At 46.7% G+C, this 18,609-nt stretch overlaps 1 protein-coding gene across 1 annotated transcript; it reads right to left on the bottom strand.

Moving 5' to 3' along the window:
- Window positions 1–15,701: 15,701 nt before the first annotated feature.
- LOC116905951 (14-3-3 protein sigma-like) lies at window positions 15,702–16,598 on the bottom strand. Its single transcript, XM_032908952.1, has one exon. It carries the CDS (start codon window positions 16,563–16,565, stop codon window positions 15,819–15,821), a length of 747 nt encoding a protein of 248 aa, XP_032764843.1. The 5' UTR covers window positions 16,566–16,598; the 3' UTR covers window positions 15,702–15,818.
- Between the last annotated feature and the right edge of the window lie 2,011 nt (window positions 16,599–18,609).

Here is an 18,609-nt window from a genome sequence, read left to right on the forward strand (position 1 = left end):
TTATATATAGACCTATTAATCAAGGTCCTCATTTTTACATTTCCATATCCCCAGGGGCATGAGACAACCAACTTTTGATAGAAGGAAAGAAGAAAGTGAAACCCTGCCTGTGTCATTCTCCACCCATGTGGATTTCTTTTTTTTTTTTTCTTTTTTTTTGGAGCTGGGGACCGAACCCAAGGCCTTGCGGTTGCTAGGCAAGTGCTCTACCACTGAGCTAAATCCCCAACCCTTCCACCCATGTGGAGCACAGTGCTGCATAGACAGGAACACACGTGTCTTGGGGCAGCAGTTCTGACCAACAGGAGCACTAGAGCTAAGAATTCTTGCAGGCTCAGGCCCTACTCTTTACTTACTCTTTACTTATGAGTCTTTGTGTGTTCAATTATAGAAAGAAGAATGTTTTCATAGGGGAGCCTGGAAGATCAAATGAGACCATGTAAGCAAGAGGCCAAGGTGCCTGTTCATTCTCTGATTAATACTGAGTGAGCCCCTTTAAACGCCACACTCCAATCCACACCCCAGGAAAACGATGGATTGTGTTGCTGACAGCGGAAGCAAGAACGCCATCTTACTCACTTTCACAGAGGTTGTGTCTAATGGAGTAGGTAGATACTGTATTGTACACTTAAAGTTTTGTCAAGAGGATGGGCCTTAAGGAGGGAAAGAGCTAGCACTCACACTGAATGCTTTTGCCAGAATGAAATACACACACACACTACACTTAACCACAAAACCTGTATTCAATATCGATGTAGCCATTAGAGAAGCATTTGGAATATTTTGTGGTACAGAGGCGCTAGGTAAATAGCACATACATAAATAAAAATTAAATTCAAATGTTATTGGTCTATTTTAAGGGAATATTTGCAGGATGCTAGAAGATTCAGTTGAGATATTTAACTTTTGGATTACTATGCTAAAGTTGGAAATGGCCTAAAATGTCTCACAGTATGTGACCAGGAAAATAAGTTATAGTAATCCACAAATGATAGTGCGAACAGAAAATATTGTATAAGTATTGTGCACAGTGAGAGCCTCCTTGAAGTGACAGTTAAATTGGTCAGTGAAGAGTGAGAGAGGGTAGGACATGGGCCTAAGGGGTAAGGGCCATGGAGAGGGGCTTGGCAACCTGACAGGTGAGTTTCCATGAAGACTGACCAAGGAGGGAAAAGAGGAGCATGAGTCAGGCAGATGGCTTCCTGCAGGTCCCTAGGGCCATTGGAAGGGACTAGATTTTATCCAAAGTTCAGGGGAAGCTTTTGCAGAGGATGAAGTGGGCAGATGATATGTGAAGATTGCTGAGGACTGAGAATGGGGAGCAGGTTGGGAGGAGAGCAGAGGTGGGAAGAAGGTTCAGACAAGGGGTGATGGGGTTGCATGGCCTGGCAGAAGGGAAGCGGACCCATGAGTGGGTGAGAGTGGCTGGCGTGTATGGAGTTCCAGTCAATAGAACTTGCTTCCAGATAAGTATCCGGGGGAAACATAAAAGCTTTAAGGAGGAAGCCTGGAATTTTGGTTTAAGTAACAGGAAGGATAGAAGTGCTATTTATCAGGCTAGATGGTGGAACCAAGGTGGTTGATATGGACAGAGGGACACAGGAAGAACAAATGGATGCCTATGGGAAGGGAAGGAGCCAGCAATCCAGTGCCATTGCAAGTGCTGTGGTCTTGTCCATTTATGGAGGCATATCCCTCTTGATGAAGACGCTACCTCATGACCTACCGCTCAAGGTGACACCTCCGAACATACACAGCGGACTTAGCTTCAGCATACATTTTCAGGGACACAGTCCATCCACAGCAGCTGTGAAATGCACCCACTGGGTCGGACGCCATCAGGAATTGTAAGTAGGTGATTTGAGCGAAGGGAACATTTGTCAAGGAGGCTCCCGGAACTACTGGATTTTCTGCTGCGCGTGCTGCTTGTCCAATTCCAACATCTGCTTCTAGGGTTGACAGCTCTGTGGAGGGACCTTTTCCACATCTCTGAACAGAGCAAAAGGCAGCTGTCATGGTCATATCTGGCTGGCATGGCCCATCTTGGGTGATGATATGTAAGCTTTCCATCTGTTTTCTGAGCCTGAGAAGTCCAGGTGGATTCCAGCTGAGAGGAAACAAAAGCTCCATTCATGCTCCTATACAGCCCACCCACATCTGCCAGATTAGCGATAACTGGGGAAGGCTGTGTAGCTACAGGGAGTGAAGGCCTTGTGTGCTTTTGTTACCCTGGATGCACTAACTACACTTAGCATACCTGCTGCTAGGGATCCAACTGGTGCCATTGGCCATGGGGTAAATGCTGCAGACAGGCTGCATTTCTCAGTCCCATGTGGCTTGCTAAAGGAAGAGAGGAGACGAAGAATCAATGATCGCTTCATTCTTTTCTCTGTTTTCCTGCAGGCAGATATGGCTAGGACACAGTAACAATAACGTTCTCTTGGAAACACACCAAGATGCTACGGGCTCTCCTTCCCATAGCCCTGCTTACCCTCCATATGAACTGACCATATCTGAGCCATTCCTTACCGTTCCTGAGCCAGCCAAATGCCAAATAGAACGATCACAGAACAGGAACTTCTGTGCATGCTCTGCCTGACTCCCGGAGATGATTTAAAGCTCAAACAAGACAGGCGCAAAAGTACTTTGGTGAAACTAAGTGGCACCAATATGAGATATTTTCTTTCACACATTTGACTCCATCCTTACCCTTAAGGAGTTGGTCTGGTGAGGAGGATAAGAATAGGGGTCCATGGTCTTCTCAGTATGGTCCCTGGGTCAGGAGCAAAATGGATCAGGAACGAGATGAAAATAAAGCCTTTCCGACTCTCTTCTAGACTTGCTGAAACAGAAGGCCCCTGAGATTTTTGACTCACACCCAACTTTGAAAACCACTGGAAGAGATGAGCTGGATAACCCTGGAGAATATAATCAGAATTGAGGTAGATAAAGTGTAGATAGGCCAGTGGGACTGGGGACGCTATTCTAGAGGAAGATCCTGCCGTGGGTGTGAACTTTGGAAACTGAAAATGGCACAGTGGTAGAGTGCTCTCTGAGCACACACAAGGCTCTAGGTTCACCCCCTCAGCACACGCAGGGCTTTAGGTACCCCCTCTCCCTCCCAGCAAACCCAAGGCTCTAGGTTTACACCCCACCCCTACCCCCAGAGCCTAAAGGAAAACAAATGAAAAACTGAAGTGTCTCAAAAGTGGTCAGAGCAAAGGAAGAGCGGTGTAGAAATTAACAACACAGCCAAATACTGGGCCTTGTAACCCAGGGAAAGACTTGGGAGTTTGTATTCAAGTCAATTGGAAGCCATTAAAGGGTTCTGAGCAAGGAAGAGCCTTTTCTGGTCAATAACATGCTATTGTAATTTTAAAACATCCCCTTACAACCCAATAGAGGCAGTTAATTGTCTTAATTAGAGCTTACACTCTAATAAGGGGAGGAAAAGTCGGGATATAAGTGTCAGGCTGATCCATGAATGCACATTAAACACTCATTATGTATTTGCCTCTCTGCTAGGCACAGAAAGGACAGGAGGAGGCAGGGCTCCTTCTTCTGAGGGGCAGGGAGATAAGACAAGAGGAAGGTGTGAGCAGGATGCCCTGGGAGGGAAGGCAGACATTTCCATGTGTGCTCCTAGCAGGACATGATGAGGGAGGAAGCAGAGGCAGAGTTTAACAAGGAAATGTTCTGCATCCTAGGTGGGTCAGGAGAGCAGGCTTGCTCAGAACTGCAGTTCGTTCTGGAAAGTACTGGGCATACACTAGGAAGGCAGGTCCAGATGAGTTTGTCCAGCAGAACCTCAGAGGAGGAGACCCTAACCTGGACCTATAAGTTTCAGACTATTCTGATCTTAAATGAAGCCACCTTTGAGAATCTGGCGGAGGGCATTGTTAGAAGGGTGCAAACGGGGTACCGGTTGATGCCATTTTTCTGCAGTTCCTGGTGATAATTGTCCAATGTCTTTCCTAGGCTCTGAGGCATCTCTAGAGACTACTATGATGTTTTAAGTGCTTCACTGAATCACAACAGTCATAGAAAGGAGTGTCCACAGCTTAGTAAACTGAGTGTACAGTATAAGAACTCCCCCAAATCCATGCTTCTGTGTCACTCTGACTGTGACCAATAGTCAGGATGTCAAGTCCTTCCCACTTTGGTTCCCACCATCTTAGCTTCTGATACCGTTCTTTTTTGAAGTTTCTGGTTTGCCAACATCGTGTGTGTGTGTGTGTGTGTGTGTGTGTGTGTGTGTGTGAGTGTGTGAGTGTGTGAGTGTGTGTGTGAGTGTGTGAGTGTGTGTGTGTGAGTTAGTGTGTACATGAGTGTGTGAGTGTGTATGTGTGTGAGTGTGTATTTGTGTGAGTGTGTGTGTTCATGAGTGTGTGAGTGTGTATGTGTATGAGCATGGGTGAGTGTGAGTGTGTGTGTGTGTGTGTGTGTGTGTGTGTGTGTGTGTGTGTGTGAGGTGTGTGTGTGTGTGTGTGGTGTGTGTGTGTGTGTGTGTGTGTGGTGTCTGTGTGTGTATGTGTGAGTGTCTGTGTGTGTGTGTGTCTGTGTGTGTGTATGTGTGAGTGTGTGTGTGTGTGTGTGTCTGTGTGTATGTGTGTATGTATGTGTGTGTATGTGTGTGTGTATGTGTGTGTGTGTGTGTGTGTGTGTGTGTGTATGTGTGTGTATGTGTGTGTACGTGTGTGTGTGTGTGTGTGTGTGTGTGTGTGTGTGTGTGTGTGTGTGTGTGTGTGTATGTGTGTGTGTGTGTGTATGTGTGTGTGTGTATGTGTCTGTGTTTGTGTGTGTGTGTATGTGTGTGTGTGTGTGCTTGATCCATATTCATGCCCACAGTTGTAGCATCTCTTGCTCCCACTGTTGTTTAGTGTTCCTCTCCATGAATGCCCTGTTGTATTTATCTGTCCTACAGTCACTGGGCAAGTTTGAGTAGCCTTTCGTCTGGGGATGTAATTTTATCCTATTTTGACCTTTAATTTGGAGCTTCCTTTTCAGTTAGCTCATATTCCTCCGATCATTACTAAATTCACTGCTTCTGAAATTAACTGCTCCATTGCGTGTGCATTTGTCAAGGGAAACAAGTTGAAAGGAATCCTGAATTAAAACAGTTAGAGGAAGAGGAGATGGATCAGTGAGTAAGAGCACTTTCCGTGCATGTAGAGTGGCTGAGTTTAAATCTCCAGTCCCTCCATTAAAACAAGGTCCATGGCTGTGCATGGCTATAACCACAGCATTGGGAGGCAAAGACAGATGAAGCCTGAGCGCTCTCTAGCTAGACTGTCTACCTGACATGGGGAGCTTCAGTTTCCGTGAGTGACACTCCCAGATCAATAAAGGGGAGGCAATCAGGGAGATGCTACACAATTTCCTGGAGCCTCCTTGTGTATGCATAGACACGGGTACTCAAGCAACCAGGTGTACACACCACATGTACACACACACACACACACACACACACACACACACACACACACACACACACACCAATTACCCCTGCTACACTGGAGATTCAAAAGAACGGGGTGTTACGACTGTGCCTATACAAGAGAGATCCCTTCTCTTTCCTTCTTCAATCTTTTTTCCTGCCATCAATCTTGTCCCAGCCCTCCACCCCCTGCTCAGAACCCAGGCCAAGGGACACTACTGCAGCCAGCTCCAGATGCTGACAGCCAGGTTACTAGCAAAACTCAGTAACGTGGATTGCTCCCAGCAGCTCATGGAGGGCAGGAAATGAATCTTACTCATTTTAATAAATGGCTTGGTATGGGCACTTGGTAAATGTTTCTTGAATGAATGAGTTTTAAATAACATAGAGATGTATATGTGGCCTCTGAATCTATGACGTGTCAGGCTTCTCTGCAGGCAGAGCGGGGTGTTATGGAGTCTGTCTGTTGAAGGTCCTTTGGGAAGTGTTTGGTGTTGCACTTAGGCGTGAGCCTGGCGTCTCATGTGATTTTCACATGACCCTGTTAGGTTGGTACCCATCTTACCCATATGCAAATAGGGAAGGGAATGCCCAGCTGGACTGAGTGATGCTCTGGGTAAATCATGAGCTCTAGGATATGAGGTGACATCCACGCTCTACTCCATGTTTTAACAGCCACACATTTGGTACCAAAAGAGCATAGTCACCAGGACACGCTGCAGAGAAACAGGCAGCCATCTTTGTTCCCTATGAGGCCTGGTGAGGAGGAGTTATAGGTTCTAGAAGAGCCTCAAGGAGGGCGAGGCTTAGACAGGTGAATACAGGGAGGGCCTGTGTGATAAGGTACAGCTGCCCCCCTTCTGTCACCCTCCTGGTGACAAGAATGCAGATGGTGACAAGAAGGAGATGTAGAAACAGGGGGGCTCTGAGGAGAGGAAAAATGTACCCTCTGGGAATGCAAACTTCAGGATCCCCTTGGGGCAGAGAAATCTACCCGGTGCTTCCTAAATCAATGTCCCACACTCCATAATCTCAGCAGCCCAGCCTGTCCCAGCAGCCCAGCCTGTCCCAGCAGCCTTAACTTGAGCACTCATGTAAGCTTATCCTCTCCCCAGACAGTTTCTTAATTTTTGATACTGATGGAGGTACCCTCAAGATGGGGCCTTGCTGGGGACTTTCACTTAGACCCTTAGGGCAATTCTGGTCCTTCCTTGTGTTCCAAGCACCTATTGCAGGGTGAAGCCATAAGCAACACATTCTGTGAATCTCTCCTTTCAAAGACTTGAGAGCTTAAGCTATGCTCCCCAACCTGGTCTATTAACATTTACTATGATTTTTAGCAGCCAGATATGAAGAAGCTGTGCGGATATCAGTGCAGGCTAGCGACCATGCTTCGGAATTCTGCAGCAGTCTGGTGATTATCTTAAAGGCGTTATGGCTTGAAAGCCCGCATCTGCATTACGTGTTTTATGTCTTTTGTTCAGCTTAGCCCGGTGGTTTCAAACTTGCCGTTGGAAAGCCTTTCTGAGCACGGTGTCAAAAGGAAGCCAGTGGGCTGCACTTGGCAGCCAGGGTCAGGGACTTTTAGAGACGGTTTAGAATCTCTGTGGTTTTAGCTTTTGCTCCGATTTACTCACGGCCGAGGTAATCAGAAAGGTTAACCTAAGTCTGACCCCTCATCCCTGTTTCCTTGGGACCCTGGCAGTTCTGCACTGTATTCATTCTCTCCAGAAGCCCCGAGGGCCATCTTGGTGACTTGGAAGTCTCTGCCACATTAAACCACCTGGCTGCTAAACTGAGCTTTCCTTTGGGAGCCAGGAGTCCCAAAGACAGTGTCTCCCCAGCAGACTATGTGCTCGCCAATGGCAAGATGGCTTTCTTCCTCAGTCCTTGGATTTTCGTTACCACCCTCCTGCTTCCCTCTTCTCCTTCCTTTTTCTCTCTGTCTGCCTCATTGTCCAGTCTCGTTCCTTTCCCCTTTCTCTGTTTACCCCTTTCTCTGTCTCTTCTCACTCCTCTCTTTCTTGTTCCCTATCACTAAATACATGGCAGTCCCTCCATTAAAGTTTGAATATGTTTGAACTCTAGGTCGCCCATCTGATAGTGCTGTTTGGATGGTCCTGACACAGTTTGGGAGGATCCCCAGCGAAGGGGCTACATCACTCTGGGTGGGTCCTGATGTTCTATAAGCTGCTCATTCTCTCTCCTGTCTGTTTGGTGACTGCAGATGCAATGAAAGCAGCTGCCTTCGGCTCCCAATGGTGAGCTTTCACTGCCAGGATGAACCCTATCCCTTGTTAATTGAAGCCCAGATAAGCCCTTTCTCCCACAAGTTGCTTATTATCAGGCATTTGGTCACAACAGTGATAGACAATGATGCTCACAACAACACAGCAGATGTAGCATGCTTGGGCCCAATCCCTGGCACAGAACACTAGGTAGAAGGTCGATTCCCGAGTGGATGGATGCTACTTCATGGCCTCAGAGGAACATTCGCTCACGTCTCTTTTTCTCTTTTCAGTTGGAGGCACTTGGAAGTAGCTTGCCATGTTCACCTTTCTGTCTTGTTCATTATTCCATGAAAGTACAAACTCAATTTAAGCTTTAGTGAAAAATGAAGAACATTTGACCAACCTTCGAAAACTGCCTGGTCAGTACTTCCTGCTTGCCGGTCCTTCACGGCGCTGTCATCGCCGGGTAATTATAACATTAAGTATATACCTGATCAGCAAGTTGCTTTTAATTAAAATCCTCTATTGGTTTCCTAGCACCTTGTGACTTCTGGGACATTTGTCCATCTCTTTGGGCTGCTGGAAAAATCCCAGATTTAGTGGGGAGCAGCCACCCGGAGGCCCAGTGTCAACATACCCCAGCCCTCTCCCTGGCCCTCTTAGCATTTTGCCAACAGTGTGGTAAGCGCTTCCTCACGTTCACTTCTAAAGGGGGGCTGCCTATCCACAGATGACAAGGTATCACATCCCCAGCTGAGATTAGAGAACTTACAATCATGGCTGAGTGTATGGTCCAGACTGTAAGCACTAAATATAAATACCAGAGAAGCTTCCTTCATGAGGCAGCTTGAACATGAGCCTAGAATGGGAAACTAGGTTTTGTCTTGTGCTAACGGAGCTCTGGCAAGAACCAGGTCACAGATGCTTTATAAGAGCACTTGGGAGACTCACGTTTCCCCAGATCTGCTCTGAAGCTCTGGTACTGGGAAGTGCCCCTCAGCCCAGGGCTTCTGAAAGCCTCTGAAAAGTCTGAAGAAAATTTAAACTATATTTAATTCTCCAAGGTTAAAAAAAATGCCATTAAGGACCAGCAAGCCCTCTAGTAACAGGAGCAGTTTTAATGACGTTCCAGGTTCATTCAACACAGAAACCTTGTCTTCAAAACTCCTGTCAGCAAGGGAAGGGATAAGGGGCACCCGGTGGGCGTCTCCAGAAAAGAACAATCAGGGGCTGGGAGGTACGTGCAAGGGCTTCGAGCTCAGTGGCTTTGGGCCTGGATCTCAGCAGGAGTGTTATTCCACTCTGCCCACTGTGTTCGTGCTGATGTTCCGTCCAGTGACTCAGAGCACACCGAGTGTCAACTGTACCTTCCTTGGCTCTTGTTCTGTTTTCCTAGCAGGGTGAGTGCCTGGAAGAGGATGTGCATGGACACTATTTATAACCGCAGGATGTGGCTGGGACGAGCTCTAGCCTTAGAGATCAGCACTGTAAACTCACAATGTGGATCTTTCTAAAGGATCTACAGTCTGCATGGAGGCTTTCCTCAGGAGGAAGAGTGTGTATCAAGGCAAGATCAGGTTTTCCTCAGGAGGGGCGTGTGTGTGTGTGTGTGTGTGTGTGTGTGTGTGTGTGTGTGTGTGTGTGTGCATGTACATGTGCATGTATGTGCAAAGGAGAATGGGAGGGTATCAGGGAAAGAACCAGGAGATTTTCAGCTCTACTTTGCCACTGGCAACATAAAGACATATTGTCTAACTTTGGGTTCTTATTTCTATGCTGGTGACACTGAACTTAGTTGTCAATCACTTTAATGGCTCTAAATTTGTCTCAGGCTTATGGTTCTTACAGACAGAAGGGACCTTGGTGAGAAATCATCTTTTCAAGTAAGGGCCAGGACAGTGTTACCTCTACTGGGAGAGCTTGGACACCTTTGGGAATCCAGTTGCCACTAGAAATCTATCCTAGGGGAAAAAGTACAGATGACTGTTCAAGTAACATTTCATTCATGGTGTTAGAAGTTTCCAGGCCTTTTTGTTCCCTGGTATCTTTTTGACATGCCATACTCAGTAACCTTCCTTTGAATACTATTTAACTCTTCTTTATTGCTCTGATTGCTCTTAGGATAAGGTATTCTTTAAAAACAGCATGGCCAGTCTGTAGTGACCGGCTCCCAGGCCCCTCCCCAAGCCTGTCTATCACTACTCAGTCTTTCTGTTTCCTATCAAGCTGGGCAGTGCTTCTCCGGAACATGCTTAGAGTTCCCTATTTTCTTGTTTTCCTTAGGGCCTCTTTCCATGCTGTTCCCCTGACTTCCTCCAGCACATAGCATGTTTCATGGGGGAATGTGGTAGACCCTCATTACCATCTGAAGCGCTTAGCACCGCAGGTGCCCAGTGGCAACCATAGGTGGGATAAGAGATGTTCTTTGGTCATGAGTACTCTATATTGCTCAAAGCAGCCCAGCATGGTCCCAGGGCTCCTATTGGCATTTGACTGACTACAATTTACTGTGTATAGCTATAATACTGACAAATTATGAGAAGCTTTATAATTTGAAGAGACTGGCCACTTCAGTCTTCAGGAAGCTGTTGACCAGGGCTCTACAGCAGTGACCCACCACTGCAGACTTGGACCTCCCTTGGACTACAGAGCTACATGGTAAATGCGTCCATCAGGGACCAGACACATAACCCTGTTTCCATCTCCTCTTTCCTTCTGCCAATTGCATAGGACCCGCACAAGCTGTGATGGTTTGTATATGCTCTTCCAAGGGAGTGGCATGGTTAGAAAGTGTGGCCCTGTAGGAGTAGGAGTGTTACTGGGTGTGGGCTTTAGACCTTCTTCCTAGCTGCCTGTAATCCAGTATTCTGCTAGCAGCCTTCAAATGAAGATGTGGAACTCTCAGCTCCTCCTGTACCATGCCTGCCTGAATGCTGCCATGTTTCCACCTTGATGATAAAGGACTAGACCTCTGAACCTGTAAGCCAGCCCCAGTTAAATGTTGTCCTTTATTAGACTTGCCTTGGTCATGGCGTCTGTTCACAATTAGTGAAACCCTAAGACACAAGTTAAGAAGTTGAAGACATGAATACACTAATACACTTGCCACTCTTTTTAAACATATGAGTTTAATTTCATTTTAATCTAATTCCATCTGGTATAGAGGAGCAGAAAGACTCCAGCCTTTGAGCCCTGTCTCCACCCCACTCTACTGCCTCCTCTTCATGAATACAAGCTCATAGTATCACCATTATTTGAATATCAAGCCCCAATACCTTTCTCACACAATTTTTGCACCCATGCTCCCCCAATTCCCCATGCTTGTGATGCGGTCATAACAGCGAGAAGCTGGGCATCCTCTCTTCTCATTTGCTGCACCCTTCGTGCTGGAGCGTTAGCCCAGTCCATTTCCCATTTCTCTCAGCATTCTGCCCCTCAAACACCTTTGAGCTCCTCATGCCCCAGAGGCCACTCATTTCCCATGCAAGAGAGAAATCTGCATAGAAGTTGGCCTGAGAAGGGACTCTGCAGCTCCAGGGACTCAGGGAATACCACACTGTAGCTGAGACCGCCATGGGCTCTTGGTGAGAGGCTTTGATGAAGGTGAACCCTGGTTGTTCAGGGCTTCCTTCCTGTCTCCCCTGTACTGTGTTAAGCCCCAGCATGAGCTCCATGCTGTGAGAAGCACCATAGAGGATGACGTAATCAGCTATTTTGCTGCCATGGGTTGCTCCTGAGTTTTCTCCTCTCCTAAACACAACTAATGCAGGACACTTCTCCCACAGCCTATCTGCCCTCATGCATTCTCTCACCTCCTACTTGGTGCCAATCCAGCAGGCTGTGCTTCCCTCAAACCTTCCTTTACCCACCATGCTCTTGCCTCCCTCAGGACCTCTTCCTTTGCTGTATCCTTTCCTTAGAGAATGAACATTTGTATAGAGGTGGTGGTGGGGTCCAACATCATGTGAGAACAAGAACAAAGAAAATGGGTGTGGCTGGATGGTTTGGAGCCCCAGAATCCAGGGTCCCTATAGAACATAACCACACTCAGATGCACTTTCTAGCGCCTGATTTCCTGAGCTGGATGTAGATTTCTGAGGGATCCTTCCAATAAACCCCTCCCTCCTCCATACAAGTGAACACCTTATCCTCACACCTTAATCACAGGGACCTAGCTGGTTCACCTGTGGCATTTTAGACTCCTAATAGCAGGCTCTAAGTTGGGGGTCATCTTTCTTTCTTTCTTTCTTTCTTTCTTTCTTTCTTTCTTTCTTTCTTTTTTTCCGGAGCTGAGGACTGAACCCAGGGCCTTGCACTTGCTAGACAAGTGCTCTACCACTGAGCTAAATCCCCAACCCTAGGGATCATCTTTCTAACATCTGATGGAAATCCATTGGAACAAAGAGAGAAGGAAAGAGAGAAAAGAGGAAGGAAGAGGGGTAAAGAAGGAGGGATGGGTTGAAGAAGGCATGATTTCCATGACTGGCATCCCCTGTTCCCCTTGCCTAGGGTCAGAACATGGATGAGAAGGAGGGAACAGTCACTGGCTGAGGTTTTCATGAAGAAAGACCAGACAAGCCATTCAGCGCAGTTTTGTTTGGGGATTAACTAGTGTTGATGTGTATTTTTGGAAGCTGAGAAAATGGAAGTTTATTTCCCCGCCAGCTCTGCCTGTTTGAATTTGGCAAGCGTGGATTTCCTCCCTCCCCTTTCTGCTTCAGATGGCGCTGAAATGAGCAGCCTGTGTTGTTCAGTACAGCTCCCTAGGACTCGGGGAACATAACCCCAAGCAGAGGCAGCCTGTTATTACCCAGAGGGCCAATAGAGGGCGCCCAAGAACACTGAGCAAAATTAGGTGGAGGTCACCCCAGCAGGCTCTGTTGGAATGGTAGAGTCTCATAAGGTTATCTCATGCTGAAGGGTGGAGCTGGAGTCAGATGGGCAAGCCCACATGGGAAGACCTGCCTTCTCCTGCACTGGTGGAAACTTGGATGCGAGAGACTTTAAGGTTCTCCCTGCACCCATGCAAGTATATTGATCATTCTTCTGGAGTTAGCTGACAGTGCTTTATAAAACACTCGTGTGTTGGATGTGTTAAAGCCTTGATTATGTTCACTGCGTCATCTGAGACAAGCAGTTATCTAATGTTTCTGGGCATCATTTTTCCTAGTTTAAAAAATTCTAGCGTGGTTTTCTAAGACCTTTGTGAAAATATGATTTTATTAGTATTATCCTGTGCATGCACATGCATGTGTAAGAGTCAGGGGACCACTCTGTGGAGTTCCTTCTCTTCTTCTACCTCAGTAGGCCCTTCAGAGATCAAACTCAGGTCATCAGGCTTGCACAGCAAGTGCCTTGATCTGCTCAGCCATCTTGCCTGCCCCTCTAAGACCTTTGAAGGTATAACCTTCAATTACTACAGATTATTGAAGTTATATTGAGGAAAATGCACCTGAATTATTAATAAGAGGAGGTAATCCTGTCCCACAATACACACGTAACAAAGTGATACTGCTGTTTTAGCAGTGGTGGGAATGAGGCCTTCACATGGATGGGCAATGAGTTAAGACAGTTTGGAGGAGGTGAGAGCCAACAGTAGCTGGCAGGCAGAATAAAAGCCTAATCTTACCCTCTTCACATTGGGTCACTGCCCTGAGCCTGGGCTTCTATATAACACCAGGATAATCCAAGTGTCCTCACCCGCTGTGATTTGTACAGGTCGGCGAGAGAATGCAGTAAAAATGCACTGCATACCACACTGTGCCCACAAATGTCCGTCTGCTAACAGATGCAAGAACTTAATGGCCCATGTTCATTGGCATGGTACGCGTGTGTGTCTTAACTTCTTTCTTTCCTGAACTTACGATCCCACATCAACCACGCTGTGGCCACCGTCGCTCTTGTAATGTTCAACAGAAATATTCAACAGGAAAAAAAATTAGCGAAGAGATGTAACAATGTTCCTGAGGTGTGTGTTTAGAAGAGACGGTTGTCCAGGAGTCAGAGTAAAGCTGGGTGATTTGTAGACAACTCCGAAGTGAAGAAGGAATAAAGACGTCTCATGATTCACTTAGTCATCTGTCCTTTCTGTGACTGGTTGCTTGAAGGTTTAGGAACACACATTTGAGAACTGAGAGAAGAGACCTGCCATTGGGTTAGGTATTCATGTCTTCAAGCCTATGTTGACATGAACCTATTTGCCAAATGCGGTGTCAACCGCGAGGAGGCAATAAAAGATGTGTAAGGCATTGTTCCTTACGTCAGGAGATAATAAATAGCCTGCCTATTCTTTAGCAAACAGTTTAAAGGATAGGAACAGATAGATGTCGGTTCTGTTTATTGAACGTGATATACATCAAGGAGACAGTATAACACAGTGGTTAATAATAAAAGCCAGACAGCCCAGGGGTTAAACCCAGGATCTGCTAAGTACGCTTTACCCTGAGCAAGGTTTTTGATTTGGTTGGTTGGTTTTCTCAACCGTGGTTTCCTCTGTCAACTCTGCCTACTCTGATGGGTGGCTGTAAGGATTGAAGGAGCTGATCGTGTATAGTGTGCTCTGAGCGCCATGCAGTAAACTCACAACTGCCTCTGCGTCATCATGGCGGAGGCACAATACCCAGTCAGGCTGTGTTTCACAATGGAGGTAGCAGGAACTAGAAGGAGCATCCCGGAAAGTCTTTATGGGAACTGGCCTTTGGACCCCTTAAAGGGTAAGAGAATTTACCTTTGGCAGAGAAAATAACAAAAGGTCATTTAAGAGGGATACAGAGTGGGTGGGGGAGCACAGCACAAGGGGGGGAAGGGGAAAATGTGGTGATGGGAACGGCAAGACAGCCATCTTGCTGTGAACAAAAAAAGCACACGTTGTCATCTACTTAATGTATTCGCCTTGACTTGGAAATTTCCATAAAGATATCTTGCCATGTCTCTCTGTATAGGAAAGTGACTCAATTATCCTAATGCCTTGCTGGTCTGAATTGGAAAGCAGTTATGTGAAATCTTGATGGTGGGAAAATTTGTTTTCTGGAATTCTCAGTCACTTTTCTATCTCACCGACGTCCCCCACCCTTCTCCAAACCCCAGGCACCCAGTACCGCTGTATATGCAAAAAGGCTTATTCATTTTTCCTACTGTATGGCTAATGTTTTGATTAAAGATAAATAGGGCACACAAGGAAATCTAGCTCCCACAAACTGCCTATCCCTACCATGGCGTTCCATTTAGCACCACTCCTCCTCAAAAGCTTACAGTCTTAGAAAATGAATTTGTACTACCTTGGGGTAGTTTTTGATACGACTTCATTTAAAATCCTCTACAGTTTTCTGGGCAAAGAGCTTCAAGATAAGGAAATGGAGATCTATCAGTAGAATTTCAGGCATCAGCTGGCATAGATGCGGGTCCTTCTGGCTGACAAGAGTGGGGCCCATGTGTGCTGAAAACACAGAAGTCTGTTATACCCAAGGAGCCAGACTCTGGGTTTTTTTTTTTAAATAACTTTAAAAATATATTTTACTGAAAAATAGTTTGTGCACCATGAGAAGCACTTATCTTCTGTGATTTAAACTTTGCACATGCCTGTAGGACTCTCTTCTGTAGAGGCTGCATATCTATCACCACAGACAACCCCCTTGTGCCTCTTGCCTGTCCTCTACTCTCCATAGGAAATTGGAGTTTTCTTTTTCTTTTTTTTTTTTTTACAGGGCAACTTTATTGAGTGGTAACATGGTCACACAGAGTAAACGTGTTCCCTCTCATTCATGCACACACACTCGCACACTCACACACACACACACACACCCAGCCCTTGCCACAGTCCAGTTCTCAGCCACAGGGGTTGGGAGCTTCCTCGACTCCTAGGATCCAGAAGCAACAGGTGCCCGAGGAAGGCACAGAGGACAGGCTCAGGAGTGGTGGTAGGAAGTGGGGGTGCAGAGAGCAGGGGGTGGCCAGGATTGGTAACACCCACCACACAGCTGCAGGAAGAGTGAGATTCCCCAGCCCTTGGTGGCGTCAGCTGGGCTGCACCCAGCCTTCCAAGTGTGGCAAAACATTCAGGGTTTGGGAGGGGCAGAGTCCTACTCCGTGTAAGTCCTCTCTGCAGGCTGGGGACTGGAGGGCAAGGCGGGACAGGGAGGATGTAGGCTGCTTCAGCTCTGGGGCTCCTCTGGAGCCTCGCCACCCTCTTCCCCAGCATTTTCGGCTGTCCACAGCGTCAGGTTGTCTTTCAGCAGCTGCATGATGAGGGTGCTGTCCTTGTAGGAGTCCTCACTGAGGGTGTGCAGATCGGCCATGGCCTCGTCGAAGGTGGTCTTGGCAAGTGAGATGGCCTCCTTGGGGCCGTTGGCTATCTCGTAGTGGAAGACGGAAAAGTTCAGGGCCAGGCCCAGGCGTACGGGGTTGGTGGGCGGCATCTCCTTCTTGCTGATGTCCATGGCCTCCTGGTAGGCGGACCGGGCAGAATCGATGATGCGCTTCTTGTCATCACCAGTGGCCACCTCAGCTAGGTAGCGGTAGTAGTCACCCTTCATCTTCAGGTAGAAGACGCGGCTGTCAGCCTCTCCAGCCCCTTTGATGAGGTGGGAGTCCAGCAAGCCTAGAACGGTGTCGCACACACCTCTGAGCTCGGTCTCTACCTTCTCCCGGTACTCTTTCACCTCGGGGCCCTTCTCTTCAGCCCCCTCCTCATTGATCTTCTGCTCGATGCTGGACAGGACTCTCCAGGCCGCTCTCTGGCCGCCCACCACGTTCTTGTAGGCCACGGAGAGCAGGTTCCGCTCCTCGCAGGAGAGCGCCTCACCCTTTTCCACGGCACTCTTCATGAAAGCTGCCATGTCTTCGTAGCGTTCGGCCTGTTCGGCCAACTTGGCCTTCTGGATCAGACTGGCTCTCTCCATGACTCCGAGGATGGACGGACAGGCGGGCGAACTGGCTGCCTTGAGACCAATGCTGGATTCTACTGGAGTTTTCTTTTCTCATGGGTTCCATATGCCTATTCTAGAACTTCATCTGGCAGAACATTGCAGCATGTAGCCCTGCGCGTGGTTCCTCTCATTCACTGTGACATCTGGGAGGTTTATACACGTTCTACCTGTAGTTCCTCCCGACCACTGGATGGTATTCTATCGTGTGACTAGTCCACGCGCTGTTGACCAACGTGGGGTGATCTCTGCTTTTTATCTATTCTGGGTGGTCATGTATATTCTCTTATCTCTTACCAATTCTTGCAGTTGTGTTATGGAATGTCCTAGAATAGCCACTGCTCTATTTATCTTGTTTGGTTCACATTGAGCTTCTTAGATCCGAACATTTGTATTTCTCATTAAATTTGGAGAAAAATCTCACTATTACTTCTCTACATATTTTTTTTTTAACTCAACCTTTGTTTTGTGTATACTGATGATAGAACTTAGGCCTCGCACGGGCTAGGTACACCTTCTGTTAGTGAGCGACAGCCCCAGCCAGTCAATCTTCTCTCTCTCTATTAGTATAACATGCACAATTCACTGTCCAATGCTTTGTCATGGGTCCTTGCAACTCTGCGCATGCTTACTTCCCATGTTTTTCTCAGTGCTAGCACGGCTAGCTCCTTTCGCCATCTTTGTTTCTTCTGCATCCAGTCTTTTGTGTTAAGCCCATTCAGGGTCGTTATTTATTCCAGACGCTGTATTTTTCTTTTCTGGAACTGTGTTTTTCCTTTCTTCACTTTCCTGTGCTCGCCACCTCTCTATTATGATTCATCTTTCCTTTCCCATTAAGTTCATATTTTCTTAAATATTTGACTATATTATAACCCCACCCAAATCATTGCCTGTGGGTTCACTCATTCCTCTCATTTCTAGCTTGTTTCTGTTAGCTGGCTTTTCTTCTGGTCATGAACCACATTTTCTTACTTCTTTGCCTATCTGACAATTTTTAAATTGTGTGCCCAGCATTATCGACATTGCATTACTGCATGTCTCAGTCCTGTCTTTCTTGTAGATTCTCTGATTTTGTTCTGGTAAGCAATTCATTTACTTGTGAATCAGTTTGACCCATTGGGTCTTGTGTCTTTGAACTTTGTTAGAGATGGCCTAGGAGAGGGCTGATTTAGGCTTTCTCCTCCTGTGGACTTCCTAGGATTCTCCACTGTGGTGTGGCAATACTGTCTCTCAGTCCTGTGCAATCAACTGTAGAATAAGATTCCTGCTCTAATAGGCACAGAAATGTTACCTTCTAATAATTTTTCTTACTTTGGTAGGTAACATCTTCCTAGTCACATGAAATATTTTTCACATATCCAAAACCACTTACAGCCAAAGTCTTTAAAGACCCCAGTATGATTTGAGGGTGTCTGCATGATTGCATGTTTTTTGGTGCCATGTTCTACAAACTAGGGGTACCACAGTCATTTTAAGCCCAGCTTCATCATACTACAGCAGGTGCCTCTAGATAGAAATTGGGGTCAGTTACATGATGTAACTTTTCCTTTCCTGAAGGATTGCAGTGTGTGTGTGTGTGTGTGTGTGTGTGTGTGTGTGTGTGTGTGTATGTGTGTCCCCACATGCATGTATACAGGTATGTATGTACATGTGTTTGGAGTAGAGTTTGATACTGAATATATTCATTAGATGCTTTCTTCCTTACTATGTGAGGCAAAGTCATTTTGTGAGACCCCGCTGGTCAGCAATACTTGAGGATTCTTCAGTCCCATGTACTGAACACTGGGATTACAGGGGTGTCCCGCCTTGTCCAGCTTTTTATGAAGGTGCTGAGGATTTGACCTCAGATCCTCACATTGAACCATCCCCTCAGCCCAAGAAACACAGCCTTTTGTTGTCTGCTAGCCAATGTCTGAACATAACTCTTTCATGCCTATTTTTCCTGTCACAAATGTCCATATTAAGACAGAGATCTCCATGTGTTGCAGCTGTTTTTACATCATGACTAAATTTAAAGATT

This window comes from Rattus rattus, chromosome 7 (assembly GCF_011064425.1).
Source record: "Rattus rattus isolate New Zealand chromosome 7, Rrattus_CSIRO_v1, whole genome shotgun sequence".
In the NCBI taxonomy this organism is placed as follows: Eukaryota; Metazoa; Chordata; class Mammalia; order Rodentia; family Muridae; genus Rattus; species Rattus rattus.